Source organism: Topomyia yanbarensis, chromosome 3, assembly GCF_030247195.1.
Source record: "Topomyia yanbarensis strain Yona2022 chromosome 3, ASM3024719v1, whole genome shotgun sequence".
NCBI lineage: Eukaryota > Metazoa > Arthropoda > Insecta > Diptera > Culicidae > Topomyia > Topomyia yanbarensis.
Window position 1 is genome coordinate 12,330,232 of NC_080672.1, and position 27,678 is coordinate 12,357,909.

At 40.0% G+C, this 27,678-nt stretch overlaps 1 protein-coding gene across 1 annotated transcript in view; it reads left to right on the forward strand.

Moving 5' to 3' along the window:
- The first annotated feature begins 10,732 nt into the window (after window positions 1-10,732).
- The window catches only part of LOC131694232 (serine/threonine-protein kinase BRSK2), a 73,220-nt gene continuing 56,274 nt past the window's right edge, over window positions 10,733-27,678 (forward strand). Inside the window, exons 1-4 of the mRNA XM_058982757.1 lie at window positions 10,733-11,494; window positions 11,602-11,696; window positions 11,934-12,019; window positions 12,452-12,592. Of these exons, the coding sequence (XP_058838740.1) occupies window positions 11,392-11,494; window positions 11,602-11,696; window positions 11,934-12,019; window positions 12,452-12,592 (425 nt within the window). The 5' untranslated portion in view covers window positions 10,733-11,391. The remainder of the gene's footprint in view (window positions 11,495-11,601; window positions 11,697-11,933; window positions 12,020-12,451; window positions 12,593-27,678) is intronic.

The following is a 27,678-nucleotide window of genomic DNA, read 5'->3' on the forward strand; positions in this document are numbered from 1 at the left end:
AAACTCGAAAAAAAATTTGACGACGATTCACTTTTTTGGATTTTGGCACATTTTTGCCTTTCTCATATAGAAAGGTTATGCAATCACTCTGAAAAACGTCAACCTAATCCTAATTTTTTTTTCGACTCTCATAAGGTTTCTGGATTTTAACAGGGGCGTAGTTGATTGTTTACGGAGAGGGGTTACACCCCCCCCCCCTCTACTGTTCACTTCCCTCCTTTAAAAATCTCCTTAAATCACCCCTCAGACCACCACCCCATCCACCCCTCATACCCCTCCCTTTCAACCCCATCATCTTTAAACCACCACTATATCACAAAGCATGCCAATTTAAGCTCGGGAGTCGTTCGTTCATGGGACTTTCGCCCTCCTCACATACCCAGCCCCGCATGACAAAATGAGTTAGCAAGCAGATAACATTGATCTAATGCTGATTAGGCTAATGGAGTATTATATTTTTTGATTTCAAGTGTTTCACCGTCAACACGTAGCTCATCAAGTTCGTGGCTGGCATACCATTGTGTATAAGTGCAAAGTGTATTAAGAATGTAATGGACATTTCCACAATTATGTTGAACATAAAGAGCCTCCGTGCCATAGTTTAGAGAAATGAGAAAGGCACAATTGCACAGCTAGGTGGATTAAAACAGGTTTTTTGTTTATTTGTGGCTTTAACCTTTTTAGGTCGCCAGGTAAAAAAATTAATTACATTTCATTTCAAGTTACTGGAATTTGGGTTGGATTTATATTTGGTATGACTCTTCTTAGTGGCGGGAGCCAGCTGATCTGGATGGGCCGCGGTAGTCCCTCCCATCACCCGGTCCGGGAGTGGCGAGGGGCCCGCGGTTGTGGATGGGTAGTCTGTTGGTTGCATTCCGCTGTTGAAGGTGTTGTCGGTGGTTGATGGCTTTTACGTGGGGGGCCACGGGGAACCCTCCCATCACCCAGTTCGAGTGTGACGAGTGGCCCGCTGTCTTCTTATTATACTTCCTGGAACAAGTCGGCGTCCTTTAGGAAGGACAGTAGGACCTCCTCCTTTACTGGGTCGTTGCAGAGAATGTCCCTCAGGGATGGTGGAAGGTCGTGCTGTCTCCGGAGATCAGCAAGCTCGAGGCAGTTTACCAGTAGATGTTCCACTGTCTTTCTGGTGTTGCATGTCTCGCATGTTGGTGGGTCTGCTCTGGAGATGGTGTCAGGGTCAGGCTTGCGAACTGCTAACATTTATTTTGGCTGGCACCTAAGACAACACAGTCACAGCCAGCGGCGAGCCCAGCTGCCGAGCGCTGCTATAGCCGTTCAGTGTCTGAATGAGTGCTGTGTGTTACCGTGAGAGGTATGACACACGCAAACGAATTAGGGTACAGTCATTTCGTAGCACTCATGTACAGAAGCCGAAGGTTTGGTTGTTTCTGAGTGGCGATGTACAGTAATGTGCTCAGAGGGTAAAGTTAGGTGCTTCGGGAATGTTACGAGTTCGATATGTTGTGACAGCAGCATATCTGAACTGTTTTGCTATCCATAACCGTGATGTCATAACATTTTTCTCCCGACAGCTGGGAGGGAATGTATTGGGCAATATAGAAAGAGGAAGTGTGCCAAAATAGAGTGGGAGAATGGTCAGCTATTATTTATTTTTTGTTGGCGATGCACAATTTGATTGTTTAAGAAGATTGAAAATAATCTAAGATTATTTTCTTAACCGATATGTGTCCAACAAAAAACTCCTTCAACAGGCCGACGAGGGTACCCGGGTACCCACAAATTGAAATGCTCATAACTATGGCTTTCTTTAACCGATTTGGACACTTTTACATGTTTTGGATTGAGGAACTCGTCCACTTTTTTATTCAGTAAAATTTAACCGGATGAATGAACCTGGTTCTTGGTAATCCGGATTTTCCGGAGTAATGTTCTAGTGCTAGAGTATGATTTGTAAATTTTGATAATGTCCTAGCAATAGGAGTATCAAAACTCTTCAAATTGTCTCGGAAGTCTGTTATTTATTGTTAGAGGACCATATAGCAATTTGACCTCAGAATCGCCACACACTGCTCCACGGGAACCTGCTCCGGAATGTCCGTTCCACGGTCAAATCACCAAATGGTTCCAAATCCACGGGATACAGCATACAGAAGCAATTCCATGAATTTTGATACCCATATTGCCAGCATTCCATTGAAATTCACAAATAGTATCCCAGAACTGGAACATGCTTCCGGGGGGAGAGAGGGGGCGTCCATTTTGGGCAATTTTTGCCTTTTGTAATTTATGAATCGTCTCCAAGTCGTGTGAATTTGAGGAATGATTTAAATTTTCATCTACTTTGTTCACAGCTGAGCAATGTTGCTGTAATCTTTTCGCACTATTTTGTATAAATTACAGTTAAGGGTTTCTATTTATTTTTCTATCGTATGATTGCTCTGTTTCTTATATTGAGATGAGAGTTAAATCAGTTATACACATGGAGTGGTGAACCCATTCTCAGTATATTCTCATCTAAACTTTACCCATTTGAAACCGTTGCTTATCATCTTTGTTTCACTTATTATCTCAAATGGGGTGCGCGTTCAAGTTACCATTTCGCTTAAACACATCTATTCGATAATTAACAAGCCACTTTTGTTACTTATATCTTTCTTATGAAATAAGTAAAGGGATGAATACCAATCTATATGAATTCCTGATCGTTAATTGATACGAAAATTGTTTCGTGTAAGTTGACTAGATTGGCTAGCATTATGTTACGTGCTATGTTATTTCTATTCAATTTCCACAAACATTGCCATTGTATGTTGGGGTAAGGGGTTCAGCATGAAGAAAAAATACTTTTTGCAAAAGTTTTTTAGCACTTTTCGTGAAGCGAATTGATCAAAACTTTTGTAATATCGACAAACGACGCGGTGATGAAGCTTTTTGTAGAACGTCTCTGGAAAAAACATGATTTGCGTTTTTACTTTCCATTCAAAAACTACTTAAGCGATTTCTTTCAAACACATTCTAGGTAAAAAATACCTAAACCCTACGTTGAGTTTTTAAGCTATTTTTTGATTAAGGGGGTGTTTAATCATAAAAAGGCGGAATTTTTCGTCAAAAATAGAAATTTTTATTTAAAACTAGCTAATACCCATCGCGCGTTGCTGCAACTTTCAACGAAATAGGAGGAAAACACAATTTGTTCCGAAGCGTCATCTGGCGCGCAGACAATCCCCATTCAATAGCACACAAACACACTCCACAACAAATGCCTATGTATGATTTTTTATGGCGCTTGTTATTGCTATTGAAATGATACATAATAATGTACAAAAGTTTTGATCAATTCGCTTCACGCAAAGTTCTAAAAAAATCGCAAAAAGTGTTTTTTCACGCTGAAACCCTTACCCCTTTATCATAATTAACTCCAGGCTTTTTTATCGTTAGGTGAAATCAATTTCTTTAATTGTAGCAGTCCAGTTACGGTACCCCAATTGTTGTTTATAGCTGTGATCTTCCACTTCTTCAGCTCCATTTTGAGGGCACTCGATGAGAATCCACAGAATTGTTCTGGTCCGATAAAATTAGTGGAAGACCCTCAATTTCCTGGAATCCAGTATAGATTGACATGATTTTTCTCCGCCAGTTGTCGGAGTGCAAGGATGGACTCCCATATTAGTTTTGAGCGACATGTAGGAGCCCTTAGGGCATTTAGTGCTGCTTGACTATCTGAGAAATTGCAGATATTTGAATACTGGTATCTTCTCTTGGAAATTTGGGTACCATTACCACAAAGATAAAAAATCATTGACAAAAGACGTTGATCCCATCTTTAGAGATACAAAAATATTATTGCGTTGAGACCAGCAGTGAAAAACGTGTTTCTAATAGATAAAATCTCCCAATTTCATGCATATCGATATCTGGAGAAGACTGAAATTCATTTCAGTACTAGAATATTATTTTTTTATTATTCAAAACATGATAAAATCATGAGAGATCACGGAGTGTTCATTTTAAACGCAAGATGTTTTTAGTAATCCAATAAGGATGTAACCTTTTTTACGATGAAAAAGTGAGAAAAATTTGAATTCCAAAGGTGATAAAGATTGATAAAGCAATGATTTTATTATATCTAAGGTATAGTTTTTTGATAGTACATTTTTCGTAGTAAAAAAACAAAGGAAGGTTTATAAAACTTATTGGTAATTGGTAGAGCCACAGATAACAGACGCTTAGGCTAGAATAAAATTTCTTCAAAAACCTGTGTAAAGATACGCTAAAGTACGAGAATAACTAATTACGAACAATTGTGGAAAAATGAAGATCGGTTACCTAATTTTATGGCAATCGTAATCATGTAAAAAATATTTAGGAGAAAAAACATTTCGAGAAAATCCAGTTTAATGTTTCAAGTAATCGCTGCTCATGGTAAGCGAAATGCGAAAATCTTTTGTCGGACCTCCATGAAATTTTTAAAAAATATTCTCGGTGTACTTTCAAATTGATTTTTTTTTCAATTCAATCAATATAAAAAAGATATGTAACATAGTTCCGAACTCTTTCACCACTGGGTTAGTTTATTTATATAATGTCGTGCAAGTTACAAGTCGAAACTAACTACCGTGTGATGTAACAGTCCTTGCTGATGTTTAAAAGTTATTTTGAAAATTTTACTGATTGAACATTTTCGGAAAAATTCGTGGTGAAATTTAACGTTACTTTCGGCATTTTAATCCATTCGAAGATAATTGAAAGATCCCATCTCACTATTAGATACAATAAAGCGGTTCTTGGTAGGTGCACTTGCAAATAAATCGTAAAGTTTTAAAATCAAATTTTCTCTCCCTCCCCCTTTTAATATATCAGTAATCACATGATTGAACACCCATAAACATTCGGTAATCTGGTCTTAGCAACATCCAAAGTAACACTGATAAGCCAAGTGAACAGGTTACTAAAGTACTGTTTTGCTTACATGAGCTCCAGAGACAGAAAGCGAAAATAAAAGAAACGAAAATTTCCGCAGCACAGCGAAGCGATGATGTAGCATGTGTGTGTTATTATTTGGTGAGCGCCGATAGGCAAAACTAATCCCAAAGCATAGCGTAAACTAAACTGTCGGGCTCATTGGTGACAGCATGGGAAAAGAGTAGCTGTTTACCACAACGGGTCTATCTCGGACTCGGGAGAAAAAGACAGCTTACAGAACAGAACGAACATAACATTCCCGAATGGAAATGTTATGAGATCCATGACATTTCCAGTCACTGCTGTTGCAGTACTGGGCAGTCGGCAGCTGCCGCCAGTTGCGTTGTATGATTGTCTGCTCATTCGTGTCGTTCTCCGGTACATTTCGCAAGCCTGGTCAGGGTTCACATTTCACAGATTTTTCTGTAATGTTACAGATTTTTTTACAATTTTTGATCACAGATTCTTTTTTACAGATCACAGATTTTTGGTATTTTGATAAAAATTTCACAGATTTTCACAGATTTTTGGAAATATTGTAATTTTTCACAGATTTTTTGGAAATTTATCACAGATTTTTTTGCTATTTTATTCATCACAGATGGTAAAAAGATTTTTTTGATCGAAACACAGATTTCAATGTGGCATCCCTGGATGGTGTGCGTGTGGGTTGTTTTGGTGTGACCGACTCTTAGGCGTGATAGTATTATTTGTTCAGTTCTGGAGCTCCGGTCAGTCCACTCGGTGGTGTCGCCCTTGATTTTTTGGGTGTGACCCCAAGAAGATCTCCAGTGCCTGGTGAAGTGGGTGGCTACTTGGTTGGTGAAAGACTTTGTTATGTCAGCAGCTGGTGTTTCTGGGTGTTGCATTAGCGCGCTGGATCGTCCCAGTGCTGCCAGACGGTTTGCTGTTTCGTTTCCTTGGATGCCACAGTGGGCGGGTACCCAGCAGATGGTGACTCCCGCGTCGCAGTGGTTTTCTATTGCCTGGATGAAAGGGTGGCGGCAGTTGCCGGATTGGAGGGCGGTGATGACTGCAAGTGAGTTGAGAAAACCACCGTCGGTTGGTTGGACGGGTTGGTGATTAGGCTCCACGCGATCGCTGCTGCTTCGGCAGAGAAAATGGAGCAGGTGGCTGGTAACTGTAGCGATGTATTTGTTGCTGGTTCTGGACCTGATATACCGATGCCAACTCCAGTGGCTGTCTTGGAGCCGTCGGTGTAGAGATGGTAGTGGTTTTTGTACTTGCTGTTGGTGTTATCGTGGAACCTGGCTCTGGCAGCGACGGGTGGGAGGTCTGCCAGTTGAAGGCTGGTATCAATTGCTGGTATGTTGGTGTTATACCACGGCTTATTTCTCGCAGAGTGGAGCCGGGCCAGCTGGGGAAGTTCTTTGCCGGTGTAGAGTTGGTGGAGTTCTTTAGCTAGGTCAAGAAGCATGCAGTCTTGGCCGGATGTTTTCTCTAGATAACCAAGGGCTCGACGAAAGATGACAATGGCGGTTTGTCAGCGGAAGGGAAGCTGACCGGCTTCCACACATGCCGCGTTGGCAGGGGTGCTGGGCAGGTGGTTGGATGCTATCCTTATGGAGCGGTTATATGTTGGGGCCAGGGTGGTGATGAGGTTGTTACGGCGGAGTGCGCTGGCTTCGATACCGTAATATATTCTGCTCCATATTAGTGCTTTGCTGACGTTAATCGCTGTAGATCTATTCCACTTGGGGTGGCCGTTGCTGATCGTTCGTATCAGTCTTAACCGACTTTCGCAGTCACTTTTTACATTGCGAAAGTGGGGGAGGAACGTTAGTTTGTTGTCGAACGTGACGCCAAGGATCCTGGGTTCCTTCGCGTAGGGTATGATGGTGCCGGAAAGAAATACGGGGGTCCCGGTTGGTCGGTGGGAGCCATTGCAGCAGTGCGTAATAGAGCATTTGGTGGGTGAGAGAGTGAATCCAACGGAGGTAGCCCATTTTTTCGATGGCGTTGGCCGCTGCTTGTGCTTTTCGTCGAGTAAGTAAGATACTTCTGCCGGCGACGACGATGACTATGACATCTGCGAACACGTAGATGTAGATGTTTTTGGGAAGTTTTTGGAAGACTGAGTTCATGCTTATGAGGAAAAGCGTCACTGCAAGGACAGAGCCCTGGGGGACCCCGTTGGCTTCTGTGAAGATGTTTGATGTTGTGCCACCGATGCAGACACGGAAAGTCCGGTCCTGCAGGTAATTTTGTAGAAATGCCCCCATATTTCCGGTGATCCCCTAGTCGGCCAGTTGCCTCAGAACGCCGCCCCTCCAGACGGTGTTGAATGCCTTGGCGATGTCAATGGTGAGTATGTCGACGTGCAGTCCGTCTTTAACCGCTCGATGGATGGTTTCCGTGAGCGCCGTCAGGTGGGATCCAGTGCCTGTACCCTGTCTAAAGGCAAATTGTCGGTGATCTAACAGGCTATTTTCCTCTAGGAGGGTAGTCAATCTACGGTTAGCGAGTCGTTCGAACGTTTTTCCGATGCAGGACAGGATGCTGGTTGGCCGGAAGTCAGTGGCTGCTCGATGGCTGGTGCTCTGCTTCGGGATGGGTACTATCAGGGCCTCCTTCCACTCCTGTGGCAAGGTGCCGTTGTTCCACAGGCGGTTGAAGATGTTGAGGAGGCATCTCTTGCCGATAGGCGGGAGGAACCGCAGGAGCGTATAGCTGATGCCGTTGGGTCCGGGGGATTTACCTTTGCCAGCGGCAATGGCAGCGGAGAGTTCCTGTTCCGGTTGTTTCCGGTGGGAAATTGGACCGGCGGGGTTTGGAGCTTTGTCCTTTTGCTGAGGAAGGAGGGCGGAGTCGGCTGATAAAGATGAAAAATATTGACCGAGATTATCGGCTATTGCTCGGGGGTCAGATATTGGTGCTCCGTCAACTTCGAGTGTGAGGCCGCGCTGCCTCCTCTTGCCATTTAAGGCGTTCACCTTTCTTCACAGTTCGGTGGTGCTGCTGTCCGGGGATATCTCATCCAGGATTGTTTGCCAGCTGGTGGTTTTTGCTTTGACGATGGCGATTCTAGCGGCGTTTCTTTTTTGCCGGAACAGATTGGCTTTGGCTTCTCTACTTGGGTCGTGAGGTGTGATTTTTTGAAGAGAGCGGAGGGCCTTTCTTCGCTCCTTTATGGCTGTGGCGACATCGGTGCACCACCAGTGGACAGCTCTGCCCGGTGGGGACCCGCTGGTTCTCGGAATGCTGGATTCGGCTGCAGCGTTGATGATATCGGTGAGCTCGCTGGGGGTGTAGGATGTTTGGGGGTCTATATGGTCTGTGATGAGTTCCTCAAAACTGTGCCCAATCAGCCTCTTTGTAAATCCATTGACGTCTGCGGGTGGTGGTGGGCGGGCCTGCCCTGTGGGTGACTAGTATTGGGTGGTGATCACTGCTGCAGACGTCTGGTAGACCTGACCAGAGGCAGTCTGGGGCCAGTGTGTTGGAACATATAGTCAAATCGATTGGGGATGATGTGGTGCCCCTCGTGAAGGATGGACTGCCGTCGTTTAGTAGGTTGGCTCCGTGGGATTCGATGATCTTCAGTACTTCGTTGCCTCGGCAGTTGGGGCGGCGTGAGCCCCAGGCGGGGTGCTGGGCGTTAAAATCTCCCAGGATGATGTATGGTGTTGGGAGTTGGCGGATGAGCTCGTCAAGGTGTTTGCCGGGATCTTGTACGTCCTGCGGTATGTAGATGGACACAAGGAGGGGGGACCTTGATCCGTTTAGCGATCGCCAGTAGAGGTGTGTTGAGTGTGATGTTCTCTTCTGGGATGTCTGACCGGATGGCCAGTCCGATGGTCTGGTAGATGTTTCCGCTAGTTCGGAGTTTCCAGGAATATTGGCCCCCGAACCATGGGGCGATGTCGGTGCCGTCGGCGATGTACGTCTCTTGGATGGCAAGAGCGATGGGGTTGTGGCGCGCGATTAGTACGTGAATGTTGCCAAGGTTCTGTCGCAGCCCGTTGGTGTTCCACTGTAGGGCCAGCGAGCTACGATTGCGGGAGTTGAATTCTTTGGAGCCTGGTTCATGCTCCGTAGGTGTGCTGGGTCGGGAGTCACTGTGGTTGTCGCTGTCGTTATTCCTCGGATCCGTTTCGCCGTGCTGGGTTGGCGGTTCGGCGAGGTGGGGTGGGCCATTGTGGTGGTATCTGGTGTTGTCGTTGGTCGGACTACCATCCTGCCCTTCCAGTGACCACGGAGGGTATGGCAAGGGGTCCGCTGGTGGGGTTTGGTTTGAAGTGACCAGTGTTTCCCAGTCTGAGTAGTCCGGGGTATTAAGGGGGACTCGAAGGGTTTCCTAGGAAAGGGTCTGAGCGGTATATTTGCGGATACTGGCAATAGGGGAAGCCGGTCCCCCTGCATCTGTTGCCGTCCGGGATTCATCTAAAGTGGTTACTGTTTCAACGGACGGGGCTAGTGCATGGGGAAGGCTTTTTCCCTAATTGCAGCAGTATTGATTTGCTCGGGGTAATCCGTTCTTGTACATTGGTGTACTGCTGGGTGCCAGGAACAGCTGGCTGTTGGACGGGGTGGGCGGGATGGTGAGTTGTAGTTGGCTGGCAGGGGGTACCACTGACCTCCTGTGCCGAAGGTGGGCAGTTCAGCGAGTTCTTTGGTTTGAGGTTTACGTTCAGATATATATTGTTTTGTTCCGTCACATCCGTCGTTCTGATCACGAACACTCTTTATCTTCTACAGGCACCAAAGCAATGTGAATTCAAATGTTTCACATGCTCTTAACGTTTATCGCGAATAATGAAACTTGATAATCACTAATAAATTATTAAAATATGTTGAATAGCATATGCCGCCTCCAAATATTGCCGCTCCCTGCCCCCTTCGCCCCCCCGTTGCGCCGCCACTGAGCACCAATCCTTAATCATTTTAGACTTCAAACTGTAAATTTCGTTTATTTCAGGGTAATTAATACCCTGATCACACGTAGTAAATAGGCGATCTGAATTACTGAATTAAGACACATCTAGCAGAATTATTCCGGAAGAAAAAAAGAATACGATCTAATGTTAACCTCTTCAAAATATATGAAACTAGTTAATACCCATCGCGCGTTGCTGCGACTTTCAACGAAATAGGAGGAAAACACACACACACACACACACACAGAAAAACACAGAATTACTTAAATTGTTCCTGAAAGTAGAAAAAATGGGTAAATTTTTGATTACCAAATCCAGATCATTTAGAAGTAGCCTGCGAATATTGCAGTAAAATCATGTGAAAACAAAGTAGTAGTACTAACAAAACAAGCTGAAATCAGTGAAAACAAATGTGTTCGTCAGACAGAAGCACTCTCATAAAATAACGATAGTCTTCCGTAAGACGCATGCTTCCCACTCAAGAGGATGTAAATATTTGCACTTGCCGCCTACTGTGCAATCACTCACACTTGCCCTGACTTCATCCGAGAAACCGCCTTAAACCGCGAGTAACTCACTCTCCGGTTGTAGTTTACAAAACTCTCCCTCTCTCTCTGTTAACAAACATAGAACAGGGGATGGGTGAATATTTTTACATCGCACGCACACCAACCAACAACCTTCGCATCCTTGCTGGTGGGTGGCAGGGTGGTTCGTTCGCTGTGAGAGAGCGGTAATACACAAACATGAAACATGGAAGGAAAGTCCTCTCCCCGAAGTCACTTTCGTGAGGATTGTTTTTTTTTAACATGGAAAATGTCACTACTGGCTACTCTGTTTCTGCTTACGGTATGTGTGTGTGTGTGAGTGTGGAAATCGCCATTGAAACGATTCTGTCTGCGCTAATCCTTCGCGAGGATCCCATCGTGGTAGTCGTCGTCGGGCTTTGTCGAACTCGGTCGAACGGAAAAAATTCGAGCTACTTTGATTGGATAGGGTTGAAAAGTGTGCTTCTGAAAGTGGTGAAATTTGGCATTTTAGTGCATGTTCTGGATAAAACCACCGAAGCGAATAAGGGCAGAAAGTGCACGAAATAGGAAACACAAGGAAAGTTCTGCCCTTTGCCGAATTCACTGCTGGGCTGCTCGGGTTCGGCTCTCGGCGCTCCGACATTGCTCCTCGCGTATACATAGAAATATTGATTTTTCAAGTAAGGTGGAGAATTCAAGGCATTGAATTCGTCTGTTTCTGATGGTTTTAAAGTGGAAAACAAGCTGAAACATGATTTATTTTCTGCACGAGGCTGTAAACTCCAGGCTCCCGGTGTGATTGGTCATGAAGAAAAAAGTGGCATTGTGATATCTCGTCAGTTTTGATACCTTTCTTTACCCAGGAAGTACTAATTGTACTGATTGTGTGTGGTTTCTTAATCATCGTAAAAAAGTGGTGTCTCTTATTGGTGGTTTTGTGCAAAAAAAAAATCCTTCATCGAAGCTTCGCCTAAATATTATTAAAAGGCCGTCGCCAGATCTCCAAACCTCGTCCAAAAATGAGCAGAGAAGTGCAGAAGGAAAACAGCACCCCATCAACCGAGGCCCATCAGTACGTGGGGCCTTACCGTCTAGAGCGAACACTGGGGAAAGGTCAAACCGGTAAGAGGATCGTGCTTCAATAGTCCTCTCGAATCTACATTGAACACAAAGCAGTGGTTGCACCGAAGGTCAACATCTCACATCGTGATTATTTCTTCCATTTGCAGGCCTTGTGAAACTGGGAGTGCATTGTGTCACCGCGAAAAAGGTGGCAATTAAAATTATCAATCGAGAAAAGCTTAGTGAATCAGTGCTGATGAAAGTAATTATCCGAATCACTTCAGAAAACGAAATGAAACATCGTCAATCTAATTTACTTATTATCCTTTCTGTCTTTTTTTTCTCATCCTTTTCTATCTTCTCATGTAACACCCTTGCGCTAATGCGGGAATTCCCATATAATAACAACAACATCTATTGCTATACATCACCATAAATCCAACGTCAACGACTGACATACAAAACGAAACGGAAAAAAAACTCGTTCACCAACTGCCAGGTGGAAAGGGAAATAGCTATAATGAAACTAATTGACCACCCACACGTCCTTGGCCTGACGGATGTTTATGAAAATCGGAAATATTTGTAAGTTTCAACTTCCTTAACATGCCGGCCTACTAAGCATGGTTTATTAGCTCATTTTTTTCGGTTTCCATTTGCTGTCGAACTTGTGTGAGCGGGAGAGAAAGTGATGTGTTTTGCCTAAGCCTACCTCGATCGGTCCTAGTATGCACAGTGAAGGCAAATGTGAAAGGCTAGCGAAAGCACGAGAAATTAAATATTGAAAACTAATCAATAATGCAGCACAAAACAAGTGTCCCTTTCTCCGTGCACCCTTCTCCCCGATGGTTTGTCGCTAAATTTCCTACTTTTGTCCGCTTGTGTAACATGCATATAACATAACCGACCATGAGGAGTGGATAAACAAAGTTCGGTGTTTGTGAACAGCTAAGCTAGGAAGAGTGTGTCGTGTTTTTGTGTGTGAATGAATCAACTAAGAATAGCTCATTCCCGCAGATATCTGGTGCTGGAGCACGTTTCCGGTGGGGAGCTGTTCGACTATCTGGTGAAAAAAGGGCGTCTCACCCCAAAGGAGGCTCGCAAGTTTTTTCGGCAAATCATCTCCGCGCTGGATTTCTGTCATTCGCATTCAATTTGGTGAGTAGCGGCCGTTGAGCGGGGAAGGGAAGTGTTTGTTGGTACATATATTGATGGCTTATTTCAGCACCTATAATTTGTAAACATTCTTATTCATGGATTTATTCCAACGCTTGAAACGATACGGTAACATAAAAGCTTAAGATTATTATGTATATGAGACGGAGCTTAAGTGAAACTCTAGAAATAAGGTGGAATCATAGACGGCTACAGGAAGGGGTACGGGGGACTGAGACCCTCCCGCTTATCCAATAAGACGGCACCAAGTAAAAATAGTATTCGTATGTCAGCCCAATCATGTATTCATGGTTTCTTAAGTGCTACGCAGAGCGAAATTTGCCTCCCAAAATTTATTTATATTTTGTCCAGTCTGTTTTCATCTGCTGACTGAATAAAAGCCACTAGCGTACAAAGTGAACAACAACTAACAATCGCTCGATCTAGTGAGCATTGTTTCAAGAACATAAAGATCTCTTTACTCTTTATGCCGACCGGCAGAGCTCCTGCCAAAGCATGGCTTGCTTTCTGTTGCAAGTGAGGCTACGATGTCACTTTGAATCATTTCAAATTGGGTCTGACGCTAGGTCAGTGACGGAGCATTTTCTTTGATCCCTTATTCTTACCACGCTAAGTGAATTTGACGAAAAAGCTGTGGCCCGATGTAAAAAAGTATTGTTTTCCATACTAATGTATATACACACATACGCAATCACTCCTAAAATTTATAATCGTTTAGGACCACAGAAGAGCTCAAAACGTGCTGTGCTGGAAAATTGTATAGGACGAGCCAGTCTAATGTACATGTGAATCGAAACGCGATACCCGAAACAAACATTCTTAACATTTAGATAACAAAACATACACAAAAAGTATTTTTAATGAAAATCGTGCTCCATCAAAAGTATAATCTTCTATAATTCAGATAATTGTTCATAAATTGTCAAGAAAAATGATTATTTCGTGAAATCTCTTTAGATCGTGACCAAATTCTTGAAATCATGAATAACGATCCTCATATTCATGACATCATTTCTTTTTGTATTAGTATTGGCATCATGATTATCAATGTATCACCTACCATCCATCAACCATCTCAACGTATTATGATGAGGCGAATGCACGATTTAAGTAATGTTGCTTGCAGTAACATGTCTTTTATGAACATGATTCCAGGTCTTAGTCATAATTCAATTCTCTATTCTATTCTAACCCTTACACAGCCAGTATTGAAAAGCATCCTGGAAAACACTGCAGTTATTCTGTAGTATTTTTCTTGTCAAATTTAATATTTTTCATATGTCGCAAATATTAAAACGAACAGGCCTACTGTGCAGAGTTGGGTTTGAAGATGTTTCAAAATTAGACGGCAATTAAATTATTCATTTAATGAATAATTTAATTAACGAATTGTTTTGAATCTTAAAGCAGGAAGAAACGAGGACAACCGTACCGACCGTTTCAATTTAAAAGGGATATAATAAAGTAATCTTTGGGAGTGACTTGGCTAAGAAGGTTAATGTCACTCCTTTGGTCCTTTGGGGTGGGGGATGGGGAAAAGGTATTTAAACCTTACCGTGGCTAATAAGCCTAGGTTAAAGCGCCTTTACTCGCTACAAGCCTTTTTACCATTACACGTTCAATACCTTTGTTAATACTTTCTAGTATTGACGAAAATATTGAACGTCGCTAAAGATCACTCTGCAAATAGGAAGGCAGACATTGAAGTGTCAAGCTGGTCAACTTCAAAACGAATGCCGATGGCAAAGTCGAGGGTTCTGTTGGTAGAGCAAAGCCGCAGTGGCTCAATGTAAGTGGGTGGTTTGTTGGAAGTGTTAAATAGGCACACATTGAAATGGACTCAAAGAAGCTATTTCAGTGGATGAAAGAATTCTCCTGCACTTGACGGAAGTTGTAATTATTTAAATTTGTGAACACTATTTCAATGAAACGAAATAGTTTTGATGGAAGTACCCTGGAAATATATTAGAAGTTTAAGGATAGGTGAGAAAAATGTCTGTTCGATCAAATATTAATGTTGCACTGACATCACAGTAGAGCACTCACTAATTTCACAACTAAGAATTAGTTAGTTGTGAAATTAGTGAGTGCTCTACTGTGATGTCAGTGCAACATTAATATTTGATCGAACAGACATTTTTCTCATACAACAGTATACGGGTAATTCATTGCAATACTAGTGGGAATGTTAGTTGTAAACCCGCTCAAAAATATACGGGAAACCCATGAGATCCTCACTGGTATTATAGATATTAGATCCTTTACATAGGTAATGAATGTAGGTTAAGTATCTGAGTTGATTAACGCAACATTAACTCTCCGGAAGTCGCGCGAATGGCACAGCGAACGAGCAGCCGCTGGTGCGCAAAGATGATTTCGCTAGATTTTCAGAGCAGTGTGTACTCAGTGCACTAGCGCGACTTCCGGAAGGTTAAACAAACAAAACACACAGTCCTCGCCTATGCGGCTTTTTAAACAAAATGAAAACAACAAAGCATAATAATAATAAATTGAGCCGATCTCACCAAATTTCGCTGGATAGGGGAACATGGGGAGACTTGACCAGGTTTTCAGCTAAAACTGCATAAATCTCTAAAAAAGCCTTCAACCCCCCAAAAATCATTTAGATATAATGCGTAAAGTTATTGCGCGTCTTCATGATTTTTTGCAGAATTTTTAATTTAATTTTTGAAAAGTTACAAAAGTTTTTCTGTGATCGTTTTTTCTGGTCAAGTCTCCCCATTGCGGGGAGACTTGACCAAGGCGTGGGGAGACTTGACCAAGAGAATAACAAAAAATAATGACTTAAAACATACTGTAATTATTTTTTCCCCTATTGTCGAGATCCTTAGGTAGCAGTAAAAAATATAAAAGAGTTGCATTTGATAAATTTTGATTTTTTTAAATGCATTTTTTTAAGGATTAACTGTACTGCTTGCATTGCATGTTCACACGTCACGAAATCAGTCCTACTATTGCCAGCTTTGCTTACAAATTTTAAAATATAAAGACTAACATTAACAGTAGATACCAAAGCATAATAAATATTAGGAATTTTGTATCTTTCTTCAGCTGATCGCCACTTGGTCAAGTCTCCCCATAAAATCTTGGTCAAGTCTCCCCAACATAAATTATTGCGTTCAATTTCATGCGAATTCTAGTAATAACTATTCCAATGTTCCAGTTTATGTAAAATCATTTCACTGCTTCAAGGATTAAGGTGGTATATTAGTCCTTTAATAGTAATTAGTAGTCGAGTAGATATGTCCATACAAAGTTTGATAAAAAATTACATCATTTAATGCAAATTTATTAATCACGTAATATTTTCTGCAAGGAAAGGATTTTTTACTCCAAACTTTCAAAATTACCTTAAGGGATCGAAACAAGTATAAAAATATTTTTGAAAAAAAATTAAGAATCGAATAGAAGACGCCATAGCCGAAAATAGAATTTTGCGCTTGGTCAAGTCTCCCCATGTTCCCCTACTCCACAGCAGGCACTAGTAGGACCAGTGACGATTTCCTCCGTGTATTCTACTATAAGAGTCAACCAGAAATGCAGTTCAAATGCAGGGTCCGCGTAACTGAATGCACCGAGACTTTCCACCTTCACACTGCGGCTTTCCCAATGTCATTAACAGGTGTAACTCCTTCGTTGAGTTGGCTCTTCTTTGTGATGGACTCGTTGTTTTCAAGCACTTCCCGATTGACGAGCACGTTAATATTTTCTAGATTTTTTCACATGTACAGGAATATCTTTGTTAATGTCAACAAATCTTCGATAATTAGCTTTGGTTCATATTTGACACTTGACATCCTTGCCAACCACATCAGAAGTTCATTAGTTCACCGTTCGCTAATTGGGTCCTTATCCAGGAACTTTAGTTTTCCTTTTGCACTGGCGACAGAATCAACGGCTGCGATTTTCCGTTTTACAACTGCACCGATTCTTCACCGTGTACACTAACTTTAAACAATAAACACTTGTTCTAGGGCACAAAATGAAGGCTGAATGGAAATGTAATTTCGCACACCGAAATTTAACGCGAGAAAAAATTTCCGTCCGCACTCAGCCATAGCCTGCTTAGATCTTCCTGCTTGCCTAGGTCTTAGTCATAATTGTAGTAGTTTTTTGTTGCGTTATCGTGTTATTATATTCTTGAGTATAGATTTTCACACAGTGTTGCCACGTTACAAGTGAAGTGAATCCTTAAAGTGTAGCTGATCGGTACTTTTGTTAAAAATTTGCAAGCATGAAGGTGGCACGTGGTTCATATACTATTGATCAGGAACCAGCTTACGGTACAAATTAGGAATAATAAAATTAGTTTATGTGAAAATCATGGGCAGAGCTAGATGAACTATGATCCAGATTGAGGTTGTGAAAATGATTGGAGATATCTTCTAAACTCGCGAATCAAGAATCAGTTCACGAAACAATAATGGATGTTAAATAGTTCACGAGAAAATCTGGAGAAAATTTAGGAGAGGATACAAAAAATATTAAGAGCCTCTCCTTGTTTACTTTCTCTTTCGATTATTACGATGTCACTATACCATCATTCAATTAACTTTCCAGTACATATCGGAAGCCAATGAATTTTACTAGAATTTTAAGCTAAAAGTAGAGTATTAAATGTTGAAACGACCGAGAAATGAATGAGAATTTTTCATTGTTACTTACGTCCTATTCTAAATTTTCTCTAGAAATATTTGGATCACGCACATAATTGCATACTCTACGAACTATACAATGAAGATGGAAACATATTTTATGATTTTGTGACTGGGAATGCCTCCATGAATAATAATCCAAATTTTGTGAAACTGTTCACGGGCAATTATCAACCTCCTTTCATGCATTTGTGAACTATTTCACCACCATAGAAGCCAGATGATAAATAAAGTTGAATTAATTTTGAATAAAGAAAAATAATCACTCAAGCTTCCTTTTTAGCAAATGCGAATTGCCGGGTCTTTCGTTTGACTCCTTCCATCAAGTTTTGAACAGCCTCCTTGGTCACTTTCCTCGCCGTAGAACGCAAGCTGGCCTTGAACTGCATCTCTCTGACAACTGTCCTTTGCGTCTTCTTGAGGTTCCGCTTGACGATTGCCCAATGTTTTACTATTGGGCGGATCTCTGACGTGTTGGGAGGGTTCACTCCATAACTTTTTTTTCCGTAATAGCAAGATGCTAAATACGGCCCAACAGAACGGTACAATTGTGTTGCTGAAGGCAAGTCAACAGACATTTTTGCAGGCCCTCCTGCACATCAATTTCGTACCTGATGATGCCGGTTGTGATGTAAATGTCGACCTTCCATCCACAACAACAGATGGCTTGCCACACGAGATATTACTTTATAAACTTCGATAGCTTAATCTGTTTGAATCTCTGCCACCTTTCCTCTTCCAGTCGGTATAGAATATTCCTGTCCATGAAGCTGTCTAAGCTTTGACGTAGGTTTCGTCATCCTGTACCACGCAATCAAATTTCGTCAGAATGTACAGTTTTGTCCATCGTCATCGTTACCTTTTTAATAAATCGACAGTCAGGCTCAGGGTTTTTGGCTTTTTAGTTCGATGTAGGGTTATAGACACTCTCAGCATCTTTGCGACATCGCAGAAGCAGATGTTCCGCCACTCTTTTCGTCGTTTTGCGACTCCGGCTTTCAATTTCCACCCGATCCAGTCTTTCTGGATGTCGAACGTTTTCCGAATACTTGTATTATTTCAGTGACAGTTGATTTGGCCACATTCAACAATTCCGCCAACTTGACGTGTAAGTAGTTTGTATTTTCGGGATGCGCTAGCAAAATTGGCATATTTATAACTGAAGAGTAAATGTCAAAATCCAACAGAAGGCATGTTTTAGGTGTTTAAAATGTGTGTGTGTGTGTGTGGGGGGGGGGGGGGAGGGGGGGCTGCAGGTTTTCCAATGCAGAATGAAAAAAATGCGTCAAGTTGAAATTGATTTTTGATTGTAACACTCTTTATTTAACCCTTTATTCTTGCCATCATGAATTCCCAAGTAACATTTTCAAAGCCTCTAAATCTTATTTGAGTTTTATAGAAGTCTTATAACAGCAGCACATGTACCACATGGCTTTATTAGGGTGCTGAATATACCCGATAAGATTAAGTTTACCGGGTGTTTTGAAGCAGTTTTCAGTACTTTCTTCAGCCTAAAAATAAAGCTGATATTTTATCTGTGCTGCAAGGTTCTAAAAAAACTTTAAGAGAGCCTTTGAGATCATAGTAAAACCTCAATACAAGACAGCAATAAGAAGGTATTTTTTAAGCATTACCAGTAGTGTACGATATAATCATTTTGTGTTAGAAAAAACTGCATAGTTTCATGCAAAACTTTTAGTGCTTTTAAATTGCTACATTGAGACGTTAATAAATCTGGTGGTTTTAAAAGGATGGTTAAAACGAACCTGATCAAAATTCCTAACATTGAATTTTTTCCGCCGTCCGCTGCCAAATGAAAAAATCGAGAGTATGTACCGACCCATTCCATTTCTAAAGCCAATCCGAAATCTACACAGAATCTCGTGCAAATAATGCACATCAAATTTCTACCAAAACTGAAAATGAAAGTGTCCGATAAATTGATTTTTCAGAGGGAGATTACTCTCTGGAAAAAGTATACAACGCGCTTAAAATATATAGTTTATTACTGATCTTTAACCGTAGGCAGTTTCACTTAATGTATAGCAAATTGTTAGGGATATTAAACAGTCTTTTATCAAACTACAACCGTAAGATTCTAGGTGAAAAATCAATATACCTTGCTAGAGAGTAGTGTTTTTGTTAAAGTTTGTTAAGATCTGTCAAACTATCGTTCACACAAAATGGCTGTTACTCTGAGACAGTGCTGTCATAAAACTAGTTACCTATCAGTCAGAGTAATAGATTTTCTATTGAGCCTAATGGACTGTGGGTATGTTTTTAACGGGTACTATTAAAGTAATATCATCTTTAGAAAGCACTTAAGCGGAGTTAAAGGTTTTAAATGCTTCATGTGTTCCATAATGCAATGAAATCGTATAGACCATGTTTGAATTGCATTTTCTTTCACAATTCGAATGCAGAAATTCCTTAGATTATTTTACAAAACATTGCTAGAAAAAATGTTTTAAGATGCTCAGAGCATTTTTTAACTGATCCATGTGTTTTGGGGTTCGGGGTGATATATAATGCTAACCTACATTATTTATATATTTTATTTATATTATAATTTTCATTTATTTCAACGGCGCGTTATATTTTTTCGATCTATCCACTTGATATTTACCATAAATATTGATCCGCATGTTAACAGGAGCATTGAATCCATCATTTTTCATTTTCGTGTTAGTTTTCCACTCGATAAATATTTATAACATTGGTACGTATTGAGTTTTGTCAAGTTATTTTATATAGCAAACCGGCAATTTTGCAGAGGAAAAAGAATAAATATATAACTTATTTAACACACTAGATATTCACATAAAACTGTTTTATGGCGGGTACAACACATTTCAGATTGCTCCAGGGTTTTAAAAATGGTTTTATCGAGATCTCTAGGACATCGTACGGTATTGTGCATTAAAACCAATAGGCATTCATGAAAATAGACTGAAACGCGTTTATAGAATGGGCCCACCTGCACTAGTAATGGTTTTAACAGACTCCTGAAGAGGTATTCTGAACATTCTAGTCTTGTTAATGGCTTTATTGTTAAAGCTTTAATAACTGCGTTAAGTTTATAATAAAACTAAATTTGTTACTTGGGTTACTTTAACGAAAAACGAAATTTTTAGGAATTCGACTTAGTATTCGCGAGGTGAAAAATTGCCAAAGGTTTGAAATGGAATAGGCTTACTGAAGTCACCGTTTCCAGTTCTTATCACTTATTTTTATTGGGTGATCCATTAAAAGTACTATCTTTGAAAATGAGCCACGTAGGCTGCGAAACTATATCTTTCCGTTCTTATTTTATTGGAAATTATCAGTAGTCTTTATTTAATTATTCTCAAAATTGTACATATTTCGTCATATGTGAACTTAAATGTTCGTTGATTTGATAGCATTGTAAGGGAATTTGTATCCGCCGGGTCATGCGAATTGAGCTGACATTTCTTTGGACTGACAAACTAATTTCTATGTTTGTTCAGTGTTTATTTGACCAACTAGGAAACTAATCCACAGGGTATTAAATGTGCACGAGGAAAACGCATGATCTTGGCTGAGTGTGGTGATGACTTCAATCGTGTATGAGGATTGAACATTGACAATTCGCGAGAAGGATCGAAAACCAGTTACCAACTTCCGTCAGCCATATCAGATCGAAGAACGAATCCTTTATTGTTACGTTCACTGGTTTACTTTTAGTTCATTAAATCATGTTTATTATATATAATTTTCTTATTGTATTGAGGTGTTTCATATGCTTTTGAGTAGTACAAGCAGTGCTGCGAAATTTAAAAATCAGTTACTTATTTCTGCTTGTATTTACCGAAAGCAACATTCAGATTCACCGCCTCCCTCATTCAGTAACTTTCCAACTAACTGAACTTTCTTGTAGAATCAAATGCTTGAGTGCAGAGGAAATATAAATTCCTTCATCAACCAAAGCATTCATTTGTTATTATGTGAACAGCTTGCGGGCAGAAGTTGGCATTTTGTACATTTTCCAGCATAAGTGAACTGCGCTAGCATAGAAACAAAATTCAGTTTGCTTCTGAAACCGAACATGTCCGAACTTGAATGCGCTGTACTGGGAGAACGAATGACGAGGGAAACGAACCAAACATTTCATTCATCGCCGCGAATGGCATGAATTGAATTTCGTTTCTCTTCAAGTTCACGCAGGGATGTCATTTTTTAAGCTTTGAGTACAAGCACTATATTATTAACTGCCATGTCAACTATATTTCATTATGAGTACAATAATATTGAAGCTTGATTTTTGTGTTAAAATGCGACAAAACCTAGTTTCTTCTTTATTTTTGTGTCCTTTGCATTTTATGCTTTTGGGACATTATTGTTTTAATTAGTTTCCCGCTTCAATGTCGTAAGAAGCGACAAAAACCGAACTCTTAATATTTCATTTTCTGCATCTTTTAGACTACCTAATTTTTTGTACAAAATTAATTCTTCCTATCAATTAGTGATAAACCCACTTGTTTCTCTTTCGTTTAGTTAAAATTAATGCTTATTTTGCATCCTCATCTATTTGAAGCTCCTAATGAGTCTCCTGGTGGCCAGGCGCCCAGAGACACTTAAATTTTTGAATTTCGCGCGAATTCTAGTAAAATTTCGAATCCCTATCTTTAACAATTTCCCTTATTCCATGAAACTTATCGAGTGCGCAGTAGTATATATGGCCTCTAGCAAAAGCAAGTGTTGGACTAACATACTTTCTGTTTCCTGCTACGATCTGCGCTTGGGCATGGCCGGTGCCGGCGTCGATCAGTGGAGTGGGATTCAAATGATGGTCATGTCCCTAATACCCATTTCGAGGTTTACTATATCCTTTGGTATCCTCTAGCTGCTGTGCAATAAGTGCTGATGATGAAATGTGTAGGGTTGCGATCGAGTATGGCTAGAGGAGCACAAATTAATATTCAGTATGAACGTACAGCAATTTATGTAGAAAGGAACAGCTTCCACAGCATTGATTCAAGAACCGTATACAAATAAAGGCAACTTCTATGTTGTAAAGCCACTTAACCCGTCTTAGTAGCTTTCAACAAATGTTGACAAAGCCACGTAAAAAATACCACGTGCATGTATACTAGAGTGACAGGAAAAAAATGACCCCTATCGGCCCACCTCCGAGTCGATTCCTAGTCCCACCAGGAGTACTTGCACCAAATTTGAAGCAAATTGGACAAGTCTAACTACCGGACCAACGTGCCTGAAGTTTGTATGGGATTTTTCAACAATTTACATGGAGAATACCCACTAGCGCGCATTTTCGCCGCTAGGTGGCACTGTATGCATCGTATTATCACTGTAAGTGAAAATAAGAAAGATAATTTAATTGTCTACAACTTTGTCGAAGACTGCTAGTAAATCCGGCTTTGCTAAAAGAAGTTATTAAACTTTTAACGAAGTGATGTCTGAGTCAGTTTTGCATGGAGCCTAACAGTGCATGGTTGTGTATCAGTACTCGATTCACACGACTTAAACATTTTTGTAAATGTTCGGAAGAATTATAGTAAATAATACGGGTCATGCTTTGATTGGAAAATTTTAGTTCCACATGTTATCGCATAGACGGCGCCAACACTAACTTTTCAACGAAGAGAGATAGAAACTTGGTATCTTCTACAAAGTTGTAGAACAGGCATTTTTGAGTATTTCTTCCGAACATCTTGATACTCTATCTCTCTTCTATGAAAAGTTAGTGGTGGCGCCTTCTATGCGGTCACAGATGGAACTAAAATTTTCTAATAAAACATAACTCGTATTATTTACTACAATTCTTGTAAGCATACTATTCAGCTAAATCTAACCCTTATTTCACAAAAATGTATAGTTCGCGGGACTCGAGTACTGATACACAACCATGCACTGTTAGGCCCCATGCAAAACTGACTCAGACATCACTTCGTTAAAAGTTTAATAACTTCTTTTAACAAAGCCAGATTTACTAGCAGTCTTCGATAAAGTCGTGGACCATTAAATTATCTTTCTTATTTTTACTTACAGTGATAATGCGATGCATACAGTGCCACCTAGCGACGAAAATACGAACTGGTGAGTTTTCTCCATGTAAATTGTTGAAAAATCCCATACAAACTTCAGGCACGTTGGTCCGGTAGTTAGACTTGTCCGATTTGCTTCAAATTTGGTGCAAGTACTCCTGGTGGGACTAGGAATCGACTCAGGGGTGGGCCGATTGAGTTTTCAAAAATTCATCATTTTTCTGGGCAGTCTAATGTATACTTGCGAAGAGATCTCCCAGTTAACAAGGTATCTCAAAGAGGAGCAACTGGGGTCAAATCCTGGCCAAAATGTACCCTTTTGCCTTTCTTATATAAATAAAGGCTATGCATTGACATTTTCAGATCTCGACGAACTGAATCGAATGGTATATGATACTCGACCCCCGGGCTTCGGTTAAAAAGTCGATTTTAACAGTGATTGCATAGTAGACTGGTTCAATTTTTGACTTTTAGTTCCACCAGGCTCTACTGATTTCTTTTATGGCCCTTAGTAATTGTGCAAATTTTGGTACCGATGGGTTGTGTCTACGGACCCTCCAAAAATTTGAAAGTTTGTATGGAAATTAGTATGGAAAATCGGTTAAAATTTAAAATAAATTCTTAAAAAATCATCTTATCAATCAATTAATGAGTACACTATATATTTCTAAAGGTATCCTTCTACTGAACACATTCGTGCAACATTGTAAGTTTGTGAAAATTTGCTGGGAAAAGTTATGAACTAAAGAAGAGGCATGACTTCAAAACAAATGGATTTTATTATTAATCATAGCAGCCCTGTTTGATACACACAATAAATATGAACTTTATCATTGACACAATTTAACAAACCGCAATCCACGATATGACGAAATATTGTTCCGAAAATGAAATAAATGTTCCGTTCGATTTTATATGAAAAATGTAATTTCTATGAGTGACATTGAATTACTCTAATAATTCAATTTTTTTTTTGGTCTTTTGACTTAAGTGCCAATACCTTATTTAGGACTGGTGGTATCCAACAGGGAAAAACGATCGGAAATAGTGAGTGAAGCTAAGCAATCATGTGAAAAAAATTCCACCAGGCAGGGTACGATCACTGTCGCCAGTGGGATAACCATATGTTATTTCTGGGATGTCACCATACCCAGGGATAGCATAAGGGTTAGTGCATTGTGCCGGAGTCTCAAAGGTTGCGAGTTCGAGTCTCGCCTCTGGGGGGAATTTTTTTTCACATGATTGCTTAGCTTCACTCTCCATTTCCGATTGTTTTTCCCCGTTGGATACCACCAGTCATAAAATTACTGTTCTAACCATTTAGAACCGTTACCATATCTGGTGTAAAGGTCCGTGATTTATGAAATTTAACGTCATGTAAAATTTAAAAAAAAAAACTATGTTATTTTCGATGCTCGTATATGATATGGTCAGAAGACGTAAATTAACTCGACTTTTTTGGGTATGTATTGCCTAAAACCTTTGTATTTCCTTTTCTATTTTGCTATCATATCAACAATACTTTGCGGAAGTACAGAATGTGATTAATAAAAATAATTAAGCCATAAAAACTATTTTTGATTTTTATAAGGAGAATTAATTCAACCAACCGTGGAATACTTCTCGCACAAATTTCCTAATCGCTTTATTTTGGCTCTGCGACATATTTCGGAGAATGATTTCCTCATTCGTCCTTATCTTAGCTTTCTTTCAAGCCACACAAAATTCTCCGGCTCAAACCGAATTTGTGTGCGCTTGCTCCGAATCCACAACCTTCTAAATTCCAATATGAAGATTTTTATTTTCTTCCGAACACTAACAAGTCTCAATTTTACATTTGGATTACTACTTGTAATGAACTTAAGCAGTTCCTCTGTCTTTTTACCAGCGATAAGCAAATTTGCCAACTCACTTCGACTAATATCCCTTTTGACAACAGTTTTATTTTAAACGAATAAAATCAGAAAACATTTTTTGACAGTCGTTCCACTTATGCAAAGCTTGCTGCGATCAGGTGGCGTTTTTTCATAATACAACGATATGTGTGTAAATGCGTTAATGCGTTGAACCTGCAAAACAACAAAATTTAAATCTAAATAGCAAAATTTAAAAAAAATATCGTGCTCGCCAATTTTCGCTCAAATATACTAAAAGGAATGATCTTTCATGTGGTTAAAACAGTATTCAACTTTCAGTGCCGACATTAGCGATAATGAGCCTTGAAATAGGCTATTTTTTAGACGAAAAGTGTCCATAACTTTTGAAAGAAAAAAGTTAGACCTTCGGTGTTCAAGAAAACAAAATACTCGGCTTGAAGTTTTCTATAAGCTATTCAAAGGTTGTTTTAACAAAAAGTAAAAGATATGATAGTTATACTAAAGAAACGTTTTTTTCAGGAACACCTTAATACATTGTTTTAAATTTCTTATATAACAAAAACTAAAAGCGATAGATTCAACAAATTTCTTCAAAATAAGTTTCTTTACAACATTGTGGAAGACAGTGGAGCTCTATCTTTCATCAGTAAAAAATTTATTTTCGTGTTTTAGAAAAATTAGAACCACCCTAATAACTATCCCAACAAAAAGAAGCATCTTCTGATGTACACAAATTCATCCTAAGACATGATACGGCTAAATTATACAGGTTTGTCAGAAAGTTAAAATTCCTCCTAAATTGGCGATCTGGACCACTGTGCAATGTGTGGCACAATCAGGCACACTTCTGACAACTAAAAAACTGCCAACAAAGTGTGGTTGAACAATCATAGCAACCATTGCTTTTGTTTTACTGAACACCATGGCACATTGCGGCACAAGCTACCACGCTGTTTGTTTGTGAGCACAATTAGATTTGTGCTAAGCGACTCACCCCTTGGCCAAAGTCGTAAAGTTCTTTTCACACATTTGCGGAAACTGTTTGGCATCAAATTTCGTTGTAAATCGTCGAGGTCAGTACCTAAACCACTATGTATCATTCCGTGGACGCATCATTATTTTACTCTCACAACAAAATGGGGAAGCGATTCGGTTGTCATAATTTTACGAGAAAATGCCCATGAATCAGCACTACCTGCAAACCTACTCAGGGGCTGTCGTCAGTGACGACATTTTCCATTCGTTGTCAATTTTATGTGAATATCTCTTTACTGGCGTATTGGCTAGCGTTTTCAAGCAAAACTACTCTGAACATACTTCTTAATGTTAGTGTATGCTTGAAAACGCAAAACATGTCAATATTCACCCTAAACTGGCCTCTGTAGAGTAGATGACAGTTTTGGTTGGGGAATGAAAAAGCACCAATTTAAAATGAAGACGTACGGTTTGGTTATAAAAATCCCACCAACTTGAACTTTGAAAGTGAATGATTGGGGAGACCTTGAATTTGAATCATGGTTGGGATGGATTGAGCAGAAAGTTTGCATTTAACGGACCACTTCAAAATAAACTGTGAATATTTACTTACTGCATATAACGATTTTTTTCACCGTATATACGGCGCTGACGGCATTCAAATCACTTCAATACCTAAAATAGAGCATAGAAAATATTTTAGAATGAATACAAAATTAATTATTTCATTATTAGCAAAGGTATCCTGTCCAGAAAACTAAAGGCCTAGTATAGATTGCAATGCCATAGTATTACCTGACGCCGCAATTTTCTGGGCAGTTTATCTAAGCCCCTACCAAATAAATAGTACTCAACTCACCTTGATCCCTTTGTGACACCCAAAGAAAGCTCTTCAAGTCAGCAGAATCCATCAAAAAGGCCCTTGAATCGGAATTTCCTGTCCGAAAGTTCTATGAAAGTAACCTTTTGTTTACATTCATATCGGCAACACTATGGAATTTGTCAAAGTTAGCGCGCACTGTGTGCATTTTGTTGTAATGTGGTCAGAATTCAATATTGAATCCTTTGAGACATAAATTTCGAAACATTATTAACTTTATACATGGACCAATGCATCGACAGTACATTTTGTCATGAAAAAACAATTTTGAAGCGTATTTTTTTCGATTTACGTTCAACTAATGAATGAAACATGCTGACATATTTGACCATTCATGGTTGTTCGTTTGTTACAGTGTGGAAACACGTTTCATAAAAATTATATCCCATGGCCATCTACCCATAGTTTCACTTATTTGTTGACACACTTTCATCGCTGTCAAACGGTTTATCTAGTGAGCTAATTGAAAAGGGATTATATCAAATTTATGGAACTGATGCGGCAAAACATGAACAAATGCATTTGCCGGTATTTCTGGTTCTAGTAAAACTCTATATTCAATGGTGAATAAAGATACCAAAAGTAGTATATAATTGAAACATGAGACATGAGGCAGACATCATTTGTCTCTAAA